At 39.0% G+C, this 12102-nt stretch overlaps 1 protein-coding gene across 14 annotated transcripts in view; it reads right to left on the reverse strand.

The window, feature by feature from the left end:
• Positions 1 to 12102, reverse strand: part of NRXN1 (neurexin 1) — a 675301-nt gene that overhangs the window by 348857 nt on the left and 314342 nt on the right. For all 14 annotated transcript variants that reach the window (XM_058835042.1, XM_058835041.1, XM_058835043.1 and 11 more), the window contains 2 exons: positions 8026 to 8407; positions 7295 to 7485 (listed from right to left, as the gene is read on the reverse strand). In XM_058835042.1, the coding sequence (XP_058691025.1) occupies positions 7295 to 7485; positions 8026 to 8407 (573 nt within the window). The remainder of the gene's footprint in view (positions 1 to 7294; positions 7486 to 8025; positions 8408 to 12102) is intronic.

Genomic DNA, 12102 nt, shown 5'->3' on the forward strand with positions numbered 1-12102 from the left:
AATTGCCATATAAATGTGCGTGGCAATCCATCTCCCACATAATCAATGCTAGGCCAATTACTCTGTATGAGGGGGATGGCTGTGGTGGAGAGGTGAGGCATTCAAGCACATCAAATGTCCTTCATCTCTGTCCTGTTCTGACCACTCCTGGAGATTGTATACACCTCAGAAATAGACAAAATCTAACAAAGCTGGCATTTGCATGGCACAGTGTATTCATATCTCCTTTCCTCCTGCTATAATTTTTTCACTCTCTGCTTTATTAGCCAGCACATGCTCTTAGCAGAGCTTGCTTTCAAAACAGTGAGAAATTCCTCTTTCCAACAGACCTACTAGACCTCAGAGATCATCTAGAAAACTCTTCCTTTGGCTAGTGCTCCACAGAAAACTACCAAACAGCTGAGATGCTAAACGTTCTCATTTTGAATGTAGGCTTGCAGAAAGTAATTTTTATATGATATTACATTTCATCAAGACAATCACATTCAGACTCTGAGGATATTCCACTAAGCTGCCCTTTTGCAAAAAGGACCGCTCAGTTGAAATACCAGGGTTAATTAGGGTTCACAGCAGCACATTTTAAAGCAAATTTAGGATGTGCTTCTTCACTCTGTGTATCTATGGGGGGGCTAGGATGCAGTGGATGCATATTTAAACTAAATATACAGAGGTTTTGGTAAGTTTTAAGAGCATCTATGCTTTCTGTATTATTCTTAACAACTTTCACTTGGTGTTCCAGAAAGGCTTGAATGAAATTCCACAATTACCAGCAGTAATAACCTGCATGTCAAACATCTGTAGGAATGAAGGCAAATCTATCCAGTTATATATGTACGAAAGACTGAGAAGAACGGGAGAAGAGGCAGAAGACAAAACCTTTCTCACCACGTGCTGATCTTACAGATTATCGCATTGTTGTTGACTTCACAGTGCAAGCTCTAGAATATCTTTATTTAATCTAGAACTACTGAAATACATTTTCAATTTTCAATTTTTTACCCCATCTTATAATTTTGGCAATTTGGATACAGTTTCTGAAGGTTTAGTACTATCACAATTATTTTTACAGCCTGGTAGAGAACACTGATTTTTGAAAGCACATGTGAAAAATGATAAAAAAAAGGAGGACAAAGGACTTCAACCATTAGATAAGGTTGTCCAATGGCCTATTGTTATCTGCTCCTAGAACTTTGTTACATAGGAAATTCCAAAGAAGAGTTCTCTGTTTCAAGACCCTTGTTTTCTCCTCTGTACAGTTTGCTTTTCTATGCTATCAGGAAGACAACAGCTGCATTTGCCATTGTCTACTCCAATAGGTCACACTGGGAAGATCTATTTGCTGTTGACAGTATCTGGAACTCTGTATTTGGAACAGAACATTATTTCTGCATGAAGAATTCACAGCCCACTGGCAAGGTCATTGCATTTAGCTCACGCATGATTATTTGAGAAATTTAAGCATTAATACTTGCTCATTTGTACAATGTTTCAGTACTTCTTAAAACTTTGTTTCTCTAGTAATAAAAATCTAAAGGATTATTGCTGTTGATGGAGACCTTGCAATGTAGAGAAAAATCATATAATGAGGCAACAATAATAACTGCCTCAGAATAAAACAACAGAGAGAATTATTAGATGAAATTGAAACAATTTCAATTTCCACTGCTGAAATAGGAATTCCTTGTTATGATCAAGACTAATTTAGCTCAGCATGAATAACCAACTTTGACAGGGAAATGAAATATCAATAGATTAAGGGACTATTACAAATCATCAATGAATATGCCAGGCTAGTGGATCTATTGATAATTTAGTTAATTGAATTCAAAGTTTACAAGGATGAATTAATTGCCAAGCAAATATTTATGCACATTGAAGAGCTATAATTTGGTGTATTTGTAAAACCACTGAGGTGATACCAGAAATTAATATAACTTTTCTTTCATGTCCTTCAGTCCAGTCTGTTTTCACAGTATTGGACAAAACAGCAAACAAAAAAACAAACATAGATAGAAGCAGCAGCCCTATCTCAAAAGAATAAAGGAAGCCAGAGGCCAGTGAAGAGATACAGAAATAAAACAGACAACAGGAGATCTAGCCAGGTTATTTAATCCAAGTAGGCTGATTCTGATGTGTGCTCTAATATGAAAAGCATTTTTTGAGGATGCTGCGATATATCAGCACAGGACTAACATATGACTTACAATGGCTCTAAAAGTGACATTTAGGAAGGCCATATGAAAGATGATGACAGTGAGACAAGTTGAAATAATGAATGTCAGTTCAAAAAAGCAGGTCTTGACATATGAAATGATGCACAGGCAGCAAAAGTTAACCCATAAATGTTGAGCTGTGTAGGATTTTTTTTCCAGAATGGTGATTTCCTTCTAAAAACTATATAGTTAGTCCAATATCAAAATTAAGATGACTGTAGATCACCTTAGAGGAGGCAGCATATCTGTGAATATATCCTGTGAGCTGGAAAATTTAAAATTGTATTGGACACTGAAGTAAAGAAACTACCAACTCATATAAAAGTTTATAACTACTTATTGTTCAGTCTAAAATAACTGCAGCAGTCTTTACCTTCTCGTTTGGTAACAGTACAATATCTCAACTTCTCATTTCAATTTATAAACTATTAAAATGCTAAAATATTTTAATTTTCTGATGGGTATTCCAAGAGAATTATGATTGTTTTTTTGCAGATATTTTTTATGCCTGCTGTTTAAAAAACTGTGTGAAAGCTTTGGGGATTAAAATACTGCCTATATGTGTAGGAGAGAAGCAAGAGGAAGATTAAACCCTAGTAGGTAAGTGGATATAAAGTGTGCTTGAGGATGTCCTCCTCCTCGGAAGCATATCATGCATCTTCAAGTACTTATAAAATAAAATAATTTCTGACAGAACTACAGTTTCCCATACCACAGAGAAAAAAAATGTGGAGAGGGAAGAGACATTATAGACGTGGCAAAAATTACAGTCTGAGAAAGGAAGACAACATTTCTTTGGCAACAGAGAGGAACAAGGATCACAAATGGTTTGTGTTGGAAGGGACCTTAAAGATTATTCAGTTCCAACCCCTTTGCAATGGGCAGGGACACCTTTCACTAGACGAGGTTGCTCAGAGGCCCATCGAGCCTCGCCTTAAACACTTCTGGGGATGGGGCATTCACAACTGCTCTGGGCAACCTGTGCCAGTACCTTAACACCCTCACAGTAAAGAGTTTCTTCCCAATATCTAACCTAAATCTACTCTTTCAGTCTGAAGCCATTCCCCCGTACCCTGTCACTACAGATGTTTGTAAAAAGTCACTCTCCAGCTTTCTTCCAGGCTTCCTTCAGGAACTGGAAGCCAAAATTTGGTAGCCCCAAAGCCTTCTCCTTTCCAGACTGAACAATCCCAACCCTCTCAGCCTTTTCTCATAGGAAAGGTGTTCAATCCCTCAGATCATCTTGGTGGCCTCCTCTGCACTGGTGTCAAGGGTCCTTGTCCCCCATGTGCTGGGAGCCCAGCTCTGGATGCGTTATTCCAGGTGGGGTCTCAGTGGGACAGAGCAGAGGGGCAGAATTCCCCTCCCTTCCCTGCTGCCCACGGTGCTCCTGCTGCAGCCCAGGACACATTTGGCTCTCTGGGCTCCCAGCACACATGGCCAGGTCATGCCCAGCCTCTCACCCACCAGCAACCTCAAGTTCTTTGGGGCAGGGCTGCTCTCCATCTCTTCATCCCCCAGCCTATGTTGACACTGGGGGTTGCCCCATCCCAGGTGCAGCACCTCCTGCTCTTGGTCGTATTAAACCTCATGAGAGCACAATGGGCCCACTTCTCCAGCTTGTCCAGGTCCCTCTGGATGACATCCTGTCCTCAGGTGTGTCAACCACACCACTCAGCTTGCTGTCATCAGCAAATCTGCTGAGGGTGAACTCAATCCCTCTGTTTATGTCATTGAAGAAGGCATTAAATTTAATAACACTGGTACCAACAGGGACCCCTGAGAGATACCACTTGTCAGTGATGTTCATCAGTACTTTGAGTTGTTGACCACCACTGGATGCAAGTGTCCAACCACTTTCTTATCCATTTAAAAATCCATTCATTTAATCCAGCTCCCTCTAGGTTGGGGAAAAGGATGCTGTAGGTGACCACAGGCTTTGCTGTGGTGTCAAAGGCTTTACAGAAGTCCAGATAAATGACATCTGTCCAATAATACAGTCACTCCATCAAAGAAGTTAAATTCCATTTTCTCTTGTTTCTCTGTGCCCTTTGAGGCTACTCAGACCCCTCAGAACATTGGAGCACAACATCAAGTACAACAAGCAAGAATTGCCCTCCACCCAACTCTTTCAGGCCTTGAAAGAGTTGCAGCCATGCCAAGCATCTGAGCCATCCTGAGATCAGGACAGGGAGCCTGCTCATGAGATATATGAAAGGAAATTTGCTGTGTTACTGTGTTGGCAGGCTTGATCTGCACTACTTTTGCTGTTCAGACTCATTTATCTTTTTGGGTTATCTGCTAGAACTGCACCTCAGCACACTTTGCTAATTTTCTCTGCAAGGAAAAATAACACAGTTCTTGGAATCCAAACACAGAATTATTTTCACTCATTTATTTGTCTCCAATTTATAATTTACCCATCTAATTACAGCAATAATTAGGCTGCAGGATATAATATACGTGTTTCCACAGGTAGCTGCTGAAATTGTACCAGAGGTTATGCAGGGAACCAATGTGTGTGATAATGAACTTTCTGTGTTATATAGCCAAATCCCACACCCAAAAGGAAACATATATTGGAAATTCTCTCCCATACTTTTATGGCAGCTGCCTGTTCTCCCAGACAACTTCCATGCTGTGCAGGCTCAACAACACAATCTGTGTCTTATCTTCTCACTGAATTCACTGTGTATTTGCAAAAACCCACATATAGTGGATTTCTTTTTCTAGGATCAGCTTGAATTTCAAAATCAGAAATCTGGTAACTCAACAATTACTCAGAATGGCTGCAGGTTTAATACTATCTGCACACATATTTTACTTAATGATAACTGGTTAAGCAGAAGTATTGATACAAGTAGCAGGAAGTGTGATTTTGCATTTGCTTTGTTGCTAAGGCTAAGAAAGCACAGGACTGTAACTATATATAACAGGAAAGTATATGAAGTGCTTATAGCACAACAGAAACATGTCATTGCAAGAAACACAGCTGTAAAATAGAAAAAAAAGCAACGATGGTAGATCATTTCTGCTAAACACAAACGAAGGAAAAATAATAATGAAAAGAAATTTTTTCTCTTTTAGCCTGCTGGCTAAAAAGTATCAGCTTCAATCCCCTTCCCAAATCCAACCAAAATTCTCAAGATATATATGGTGCCATATTTAAGGGAAGCTGACTGAGCAAAGTGTAGTATAATACATTTAAAACAATAAAATAAAATGAGGCATATTAATATGAGAAGACAGAGGATGAGGACCTGTGTATGCTAGACCAGCTTTAGAGAGGTGCTTTCTATATATTCCTGCACCGAACACGTCAGGCTTGTTATTCTTTCACTATCCACATCCCCTGGGTGGTGAATTACAGAAAATCATCTAACACAATTCACCTTATCGCTTCAAATCTCAGTATGTTTTTTGGTTGTTTTTTTTCGTGCTCCTCATTTCCCTTATTTTTATTTTTTTCCCCTTTCCCCCAGAGGAATTCAAGGTTAGAAAACGCGGCAGCTATGGATACAGTTTTACTTCAAAAGCGAAAGGCGAAAGCAGCATTTCCAAAGCGCCGCACACAAAGGGATGTTGGATTTTTCGGGCTGTCCTCGGTGCTGAGCCTCCCTTCCTCGGGCAGTTGGGTGAGATCACAGCGCTCTCTAGTGCCTTCAGCCAGCACATGGAGAGAACCTCATCCCTTCTCAGACAGGGAGACACCAAAGACCCACCGCAACCGCTTTCAAAAATGTGTCGAATAAAATGGCTGTGTTAATTATCAGCTCGCAACCGGATTGTTTTTGTTTTTTTTTTTTTTTTTTTTTTTTGTTTTGTTTTTTTTTGTTTTTCTTACCCATGCCTGATTTAAGTTCTAGGAAAAGAGCCAAACACATTAAAGACATACACATATGCATAAGTGCTATTTGCCATCTTAAAAATGTCAAGGAACAAGCTGGATGCTTTTTGTATAGCATCAAAAACAATGTTGAAATATTACCGTTTCAATAAAAAAATCGATGATGTTTGAAAGAATGCAAAGCCAAGAATTAACATGGCGTAAATTTCAAATGCTACTTTAGGAATAGAGTGTGAGCCATCCAAAAAGCTTTAGGTTTTAAAATAAAATAATCTCTTATTGAAGACTATGACATATCATGATACTGTTTTCACAGTACAATCTTAATAGCACTTTCAAGTGAGGCAAACATGTGAAATATCACAAAATCCAGCATAATTACCAAGGTCAGCTCATTATCTGTGACTCAAAGGCAGTTAAAAGAAAATCCAGCAAGGAATAAGCTCTTGATGGAATATTAATATCTACTTTGAACATCCTGGCTTTTGAAATATCATATTTCTTTGACTGTTATGAAATTTCAGTTTTCCTGCCAAGAGCCTTTTTAAAGAATGGTAAAAAACACACTACTTTTCCACATGACCAGAACATATATTCTTATGCCTGATTAGGTAGTCATTATTTTAAAAGTATACCTATACATCCTTTCAAAAAGGTATTTTCCTCAGATGCAAATTAGTTTTTCAGAAACCTATCCGTAGGACTCATTGCTATCGCTTATTTTAAAATATACATATGGTTATAAAAAAAATGGATCTTAAGAATCCAGCTGGATTTAGAACATGCATGTTTAGTGCTGTAAAACAAAGTTCACTACACCTGCAATCGAAATTACAGTACATATTTAGATGAGTATGTTATGCTACTTATATAATCTATGTTCATGTAAAAGTCAGGCTTTTTACATTGTTGGCCTCCTTTAGTCCATCAACTATAATTTGGTTTGTATGGGCTACTTTGTGTTATTATCATTTCCTACTTTTTTGGGGTTTTTTCCCATGGGATTGTCACATGTGTAAAGTTGTACCTACCTGTGCAGAAGTGCTATTAAGCTGGCATTGTTAAGCTGGCAAGGTTAGGGTGATGTAATCTCTTGTGATCATATTTGTTATTATAAAATAAAAGGTTTCATAGAAACTTACAAAATTATATCGTACTTTACATCCATGATTTATTCTGTTTATTATTCGGTAATGGCCTTCACTGTGGATAATATAAGAATAACTGTACTTACTTTTGAGATCTAAATTTCTGGCTCCTGCTGTGCTCTGTGTTGTGATTTTAGTGTCAATCTTTACAGTGTGTAGGTTGTTGGTATCCCTTGATATCATGACATTATGCCACTGGTTGTCATTCAGAGGTTTATTAGAACTTCCCTTGATGAGGTTGGCACCGTTTCCCAAATCAAATACATAGTGTAAATACCTGGGAAAAGAGAAAAAATTGGAAAAGTTTCCTTTTTCTTTACATAGCAAGGAGGGCAATAATTAATATGTCTAATACTTTCTATTTGCTTGTACTCGTCAGCAGAGCTGGCCAAACCAGCAGACAACAATGAATGCCAGATGGGAAAGCAACTGTCATTCCGAGAAATTGCCACTCGTTTGGATGAGTTGAGGTGCAGTCCCAAGTTTCTGGAAAGCAACGAGCACTCCATGTACCGAGACATGCATACATACGTAGAGAGAGAGAACAAGAGGGAGGCTACAAACTAGCACTTCTTTGTGGTAAACACGAGAGAAGTTATACCTATTATTTACTTTCATACATTTCAGGCATCTAGCTTCATCTGAAAGAAAGAGTCACAATAAAGCACATGAAGTTCAACATGAAGAAACATTTATCGATCACATCTATCCAGTCAGAAAAAAAAAAAAAGATTTGCACCCTAAACTTTCCTGTGTATTCCTCCTGTACACACATTTCGAATGGACTGGTTTTGTTGTTACGCTAATCCATACATACCCTTTTACTAATTCAACCACAATGAAATCATTTCCATCGCCACTGTTAAAAAGTATCAATCCATCCAGGGAGGTGGTTTTGAACTGGAAAAAAAGGTGCATAGATGTGTACGCTTGTAGCGTGGCCAGTGCAACATAACTTGCTTTTGTTTTAAAGGTTACAGGGTCTGCTATGATGTTCCTGAACCCGAATCTTGCATTTAGCTCACAATAATCGATGTCTCCATTTTTACATAAGTCAATGTATGCCATGCCATTAAATGTGAGACTCTGTAGATGCCCAATAAAATTAGAAGGCACAGAAGACAGGTAGCGCCGTTCTGTTATTATTCCTGTTTCTATGTTGTGGAACTCCAGTCGTGTGTGATCGCCAGCCATTTGACCTTTAAACAGCAACAAGAAAACACGTGTTAGTGTCTGAAACGGGAGGTCAAAGAGCACATTATGTGATTAAGTATCTGCATCATTTTCACACTTCTCAGTATGTGCAAGGCCAATCGTTGGCTCCAAAGGGAATTCTTCCAAATTCATCCTAATTACTGGTAAATCCAGGAGCCTTTCCAAAGCATTCAGTATGTTTGGATAAGGCCAACAGCAAGATTTCTAAACTGAAACAGTTTACCTGACTACATTAAACTGCCGACTTAAAATCCCTCACTTTAGTTGTACTTAACCAGATGTGGGGTTTTACTGTAACCAAGTGCAATTACTTTACATGAGGATAACAAAGGTCAATCTCAGAGCTAAACCAACAATATCAGAGACAATATCAGGGAACCAGAACAGCTTGAGGGATTTCATCTCATGTGTTTTGCTTCAATGTGCATGATTTGACTCGCGGTAGGAAGGATTCCTGTTCCAGCTGTCTTAGGTACACTAACGCCAGCCCTGCTGCACAGCTCTGTGGGACAAGGGTGGAAAGCTGCTTGAAAGCAACTGGCTTTGTACTGTGGGGATAAACCATGGGAGAAGGGGCAGAGCCCAGGAGATGGGCTGAGCAGAAAGCCTGCAGGAAGGGTGCATGTCAGTGTTCTGTAATCCTGGAAACAGTGACTTGTTTACGTCAGAAAGGTGACCAAAACCAAGCCCCACAGCTGCCTTTGAGGGTCTCTCTGTCATGCAAGGACCACTGCAGAGCAAGAAGCCTGAAATCTGATGAGTGTAAAGCTAATCTGGAGGAAAGGATCAGCACTGCCAGAGTATGCTGCATACAGGTCAGGTAAGTTTTTAAGCTAGTTATTAAATACCTTACCCAGCACATCAAAATTGTGTTCACTGAAGAGTTCCCTTTTCTGACAGAACTTCCAATTTTTTTCCATGCTTATTTTAAAGAAGTAGGGCAGTATTTTCACAGGGCTGATTCATGATCACATTGTGTGGAAAACCAGCTTCTTATTACTAATGAATTTCACCCCTTAATGTACCTTTTGCAAACCATGGCCTAGATTCCCCTGTTCCTTAGATGTTTCACTTCTCTCATGGAGTACAGAGAAGGTGAAGAGCAGACTTAGCCAAGCTGGACTAAATACTGGCTTAAAACTGCTCTAATACAAGTTCCCACAGTGGCAAAGCTGTTGACAAGCCAAGTTCCCTCTGTCCATCCCCAAATGTTCTATTTCAAGAGAGAGTGTGAGCACTGCCCCAGGCTGGACTTGTCAGAAGTGGTACACAGGGCCTGGAGGAGGCTGTCACAGCTGTACTTCTGTAGGTGTCACAAGCAAGTGTCTGTGGACATGTGTGTGACAGGAAAAAGACAAGGGAAAGAGAAATGTCAGTATCTGAGATTTGCCCAGGGAGATTAATTCACAAGCAGGTTAAGTCACAGCTCTGAGATACAAGTACAGACATCAGTGAAGCTACAGGGAAAATAGCTCTGTAAGTTTTAATACCATTCAGGCACAATCATTGCTCTAATAATTTATGATAAATATTGGCAAGTAGCTTACTTAGCTTTGGGATGAGTTCTGTAGGACAACTTGTCATTGAGCACCACCACCACCACCTGGGATCTGCACTCACGGGGCTGAGCACTGCAAGAGGCACCTCAAACCCCAGGGACGGTCTTCTTGATGTTCTTGTTTTAAAACATCAGTTCTGAAGATACCACTTTCCCTGAATGTATTAAGCAAAAGTGGGTTCTTCCTTGCAGTAATGAGTCAGGGAGCTGTCTTGAAAAATGCCAAATGTGTAATTTTTGCTGGGACAAGAGCTGTCTATTGGATCGCAGCCAAAGAGCTGAGAATCAGGTTTCAGAGAGGAACATTTTATATTCCAGTCTTGTATCCCTTCAGATGGCATTCCAATAATGTCATGGCAGAAATCCACCAAGCTTTGGCTTGTAGCACAACATCCCCACTACATTAAATGTATTTCTTTCTTGACCATAGTAATAAAAAAGTTCCAGAATCTGGGCTCGCATCCCAAATAACCCTCCAACATTTCAGTTCTACAAACATGCAAACTTGAGAATTCACATTATGCTCCACAGGATTAGTAAATGCAGCAATGAAGTAAAAGAAAATGTAGTTTGTACTTACGAGGTTGGGTGTTTGGGGATTTAGTGGTGGATTTTTTGGGTTTTTTTGTTTGTTTGTTTTTTGTTTGGTCTGGATTTGGTTGCTTTCTATTTTTTTTCTAAAGTTTGTCAGGTTTGTGAAAAAACATCATACTGAAAGGCAGTTGAAATTCTGTTCATAACCATGAGCCAGCTACTCTGTTATCCAAATTTAGTCATATTCTGACCATTTTTATTTTCTATACAGTCTTAGAAAATAAGGTTCATCAGGGCTGGAAGTACTGAAACTCTTCTATGATGAGTAACTTCTTCAAAACCACCTGCATGGCTTCCAATGAAAGCTAGTTATGACTCTGAAATATATTATGTATCCATGCACACATTATGCATTTGTCAAAGAGAACCAAGCACAACCCACGAATGAGCAAGTGGTGTTTTATAATCTGCAAAAATTGGAAAGTCAGGCTGAATTATGTAATGGATTTTCCTCCAGTTTAAGCTTTCTGGTTCCGATGATGTTTCTTTCATATACAGAACAGGAAATGGAATCAAAAAAGAAAAACAACGTGTGGCAGGAGAAAGTTGGAAATTTTAGAAGGAAGCCAGTTTACCTCCTTATTCTCCTCATAAAGCTATAATAACCTTTCACATGAAAAATTAATGGATTGTATTTTCTGAACCAAATTTCTGAACCTTGGGTCATTAGAAGAAATGCTCTTAGCAATTTAGAACAAGCACACCATAATCTCATACGGCAACTGTTTCCCTATCCTTTCAGGAAATTCAAAGCAACTACACATTAAATTCTATTACATACATTTGAAATTTAAACTTTTAAAGGCTTGTAAATCACTAAGTGTTGAAAAAAAAAAAAGAAAACTACAAAAATCCCCAGTCCCCCTCTCCCTAAAAGCACCCAACACAACCAAAAAACCTCATCACCTACACAACAATAAAGATTTTCTTTGTAGGAAATGTGACATTCATGGAATCAACAGCAGATTACCCATATTTAAAGTTCCCTCCATTCCTATTCATATGGCAATTTCCTCCTCACTGGTGGAGGAGGGCAAAGATTGGCCACACAGATTCCTACAGGGAGTTTAGGAAGCTTAGGATGTCTTTTTTCCTCCAAAATATCGGGATGAGTTTCTCCTTTTGGATTAATAATGTTAAACATCTGTGGGTTATGCAAATGCAGACAACTTCCAGCTTGAGGAACTGAGAGGGAATCCAAGTCAACTGGCCATTTTTGGACATAGATACTGAGTTGTGGAAAGAACACAATGTTGCACTACAAAGCTGGACTCAGGTGATGTAACCTGCAGTATTTGTAAATTAGAACTTTGGCACGAGGAGTCCAGGAACTGTGCATTTGGATCTTGCACTGGATTTTGATCTAAGCAATTTTTTTCTATATTAAAATCCGCCTTCTATATTAAAAACTGCCTTGGTAGTTGAAGCAGAAAGATTATAATATTTTTTAGCATACTTCCTCCCATACTATAAATCTATTACCAAAAAAAAAAAAGTAAATTATTTAGGCCATCTAAATTCTTGGGA

Source organism: Poecile atricapillus, chromosome 3 (genome assembly GCF_030490865.1).
Source record: "Poecile atricapillus isolate bPoeAtr1 chromosome 3, bPoeAtr1.hap1, whole genome shotgun sequence".
Classification (NCBI taxonomy): Eukaryota; Metazoa; Chordata; class Aves; order Passeriformes; family Paridae; genus Poecile; species Poecile atricapillus.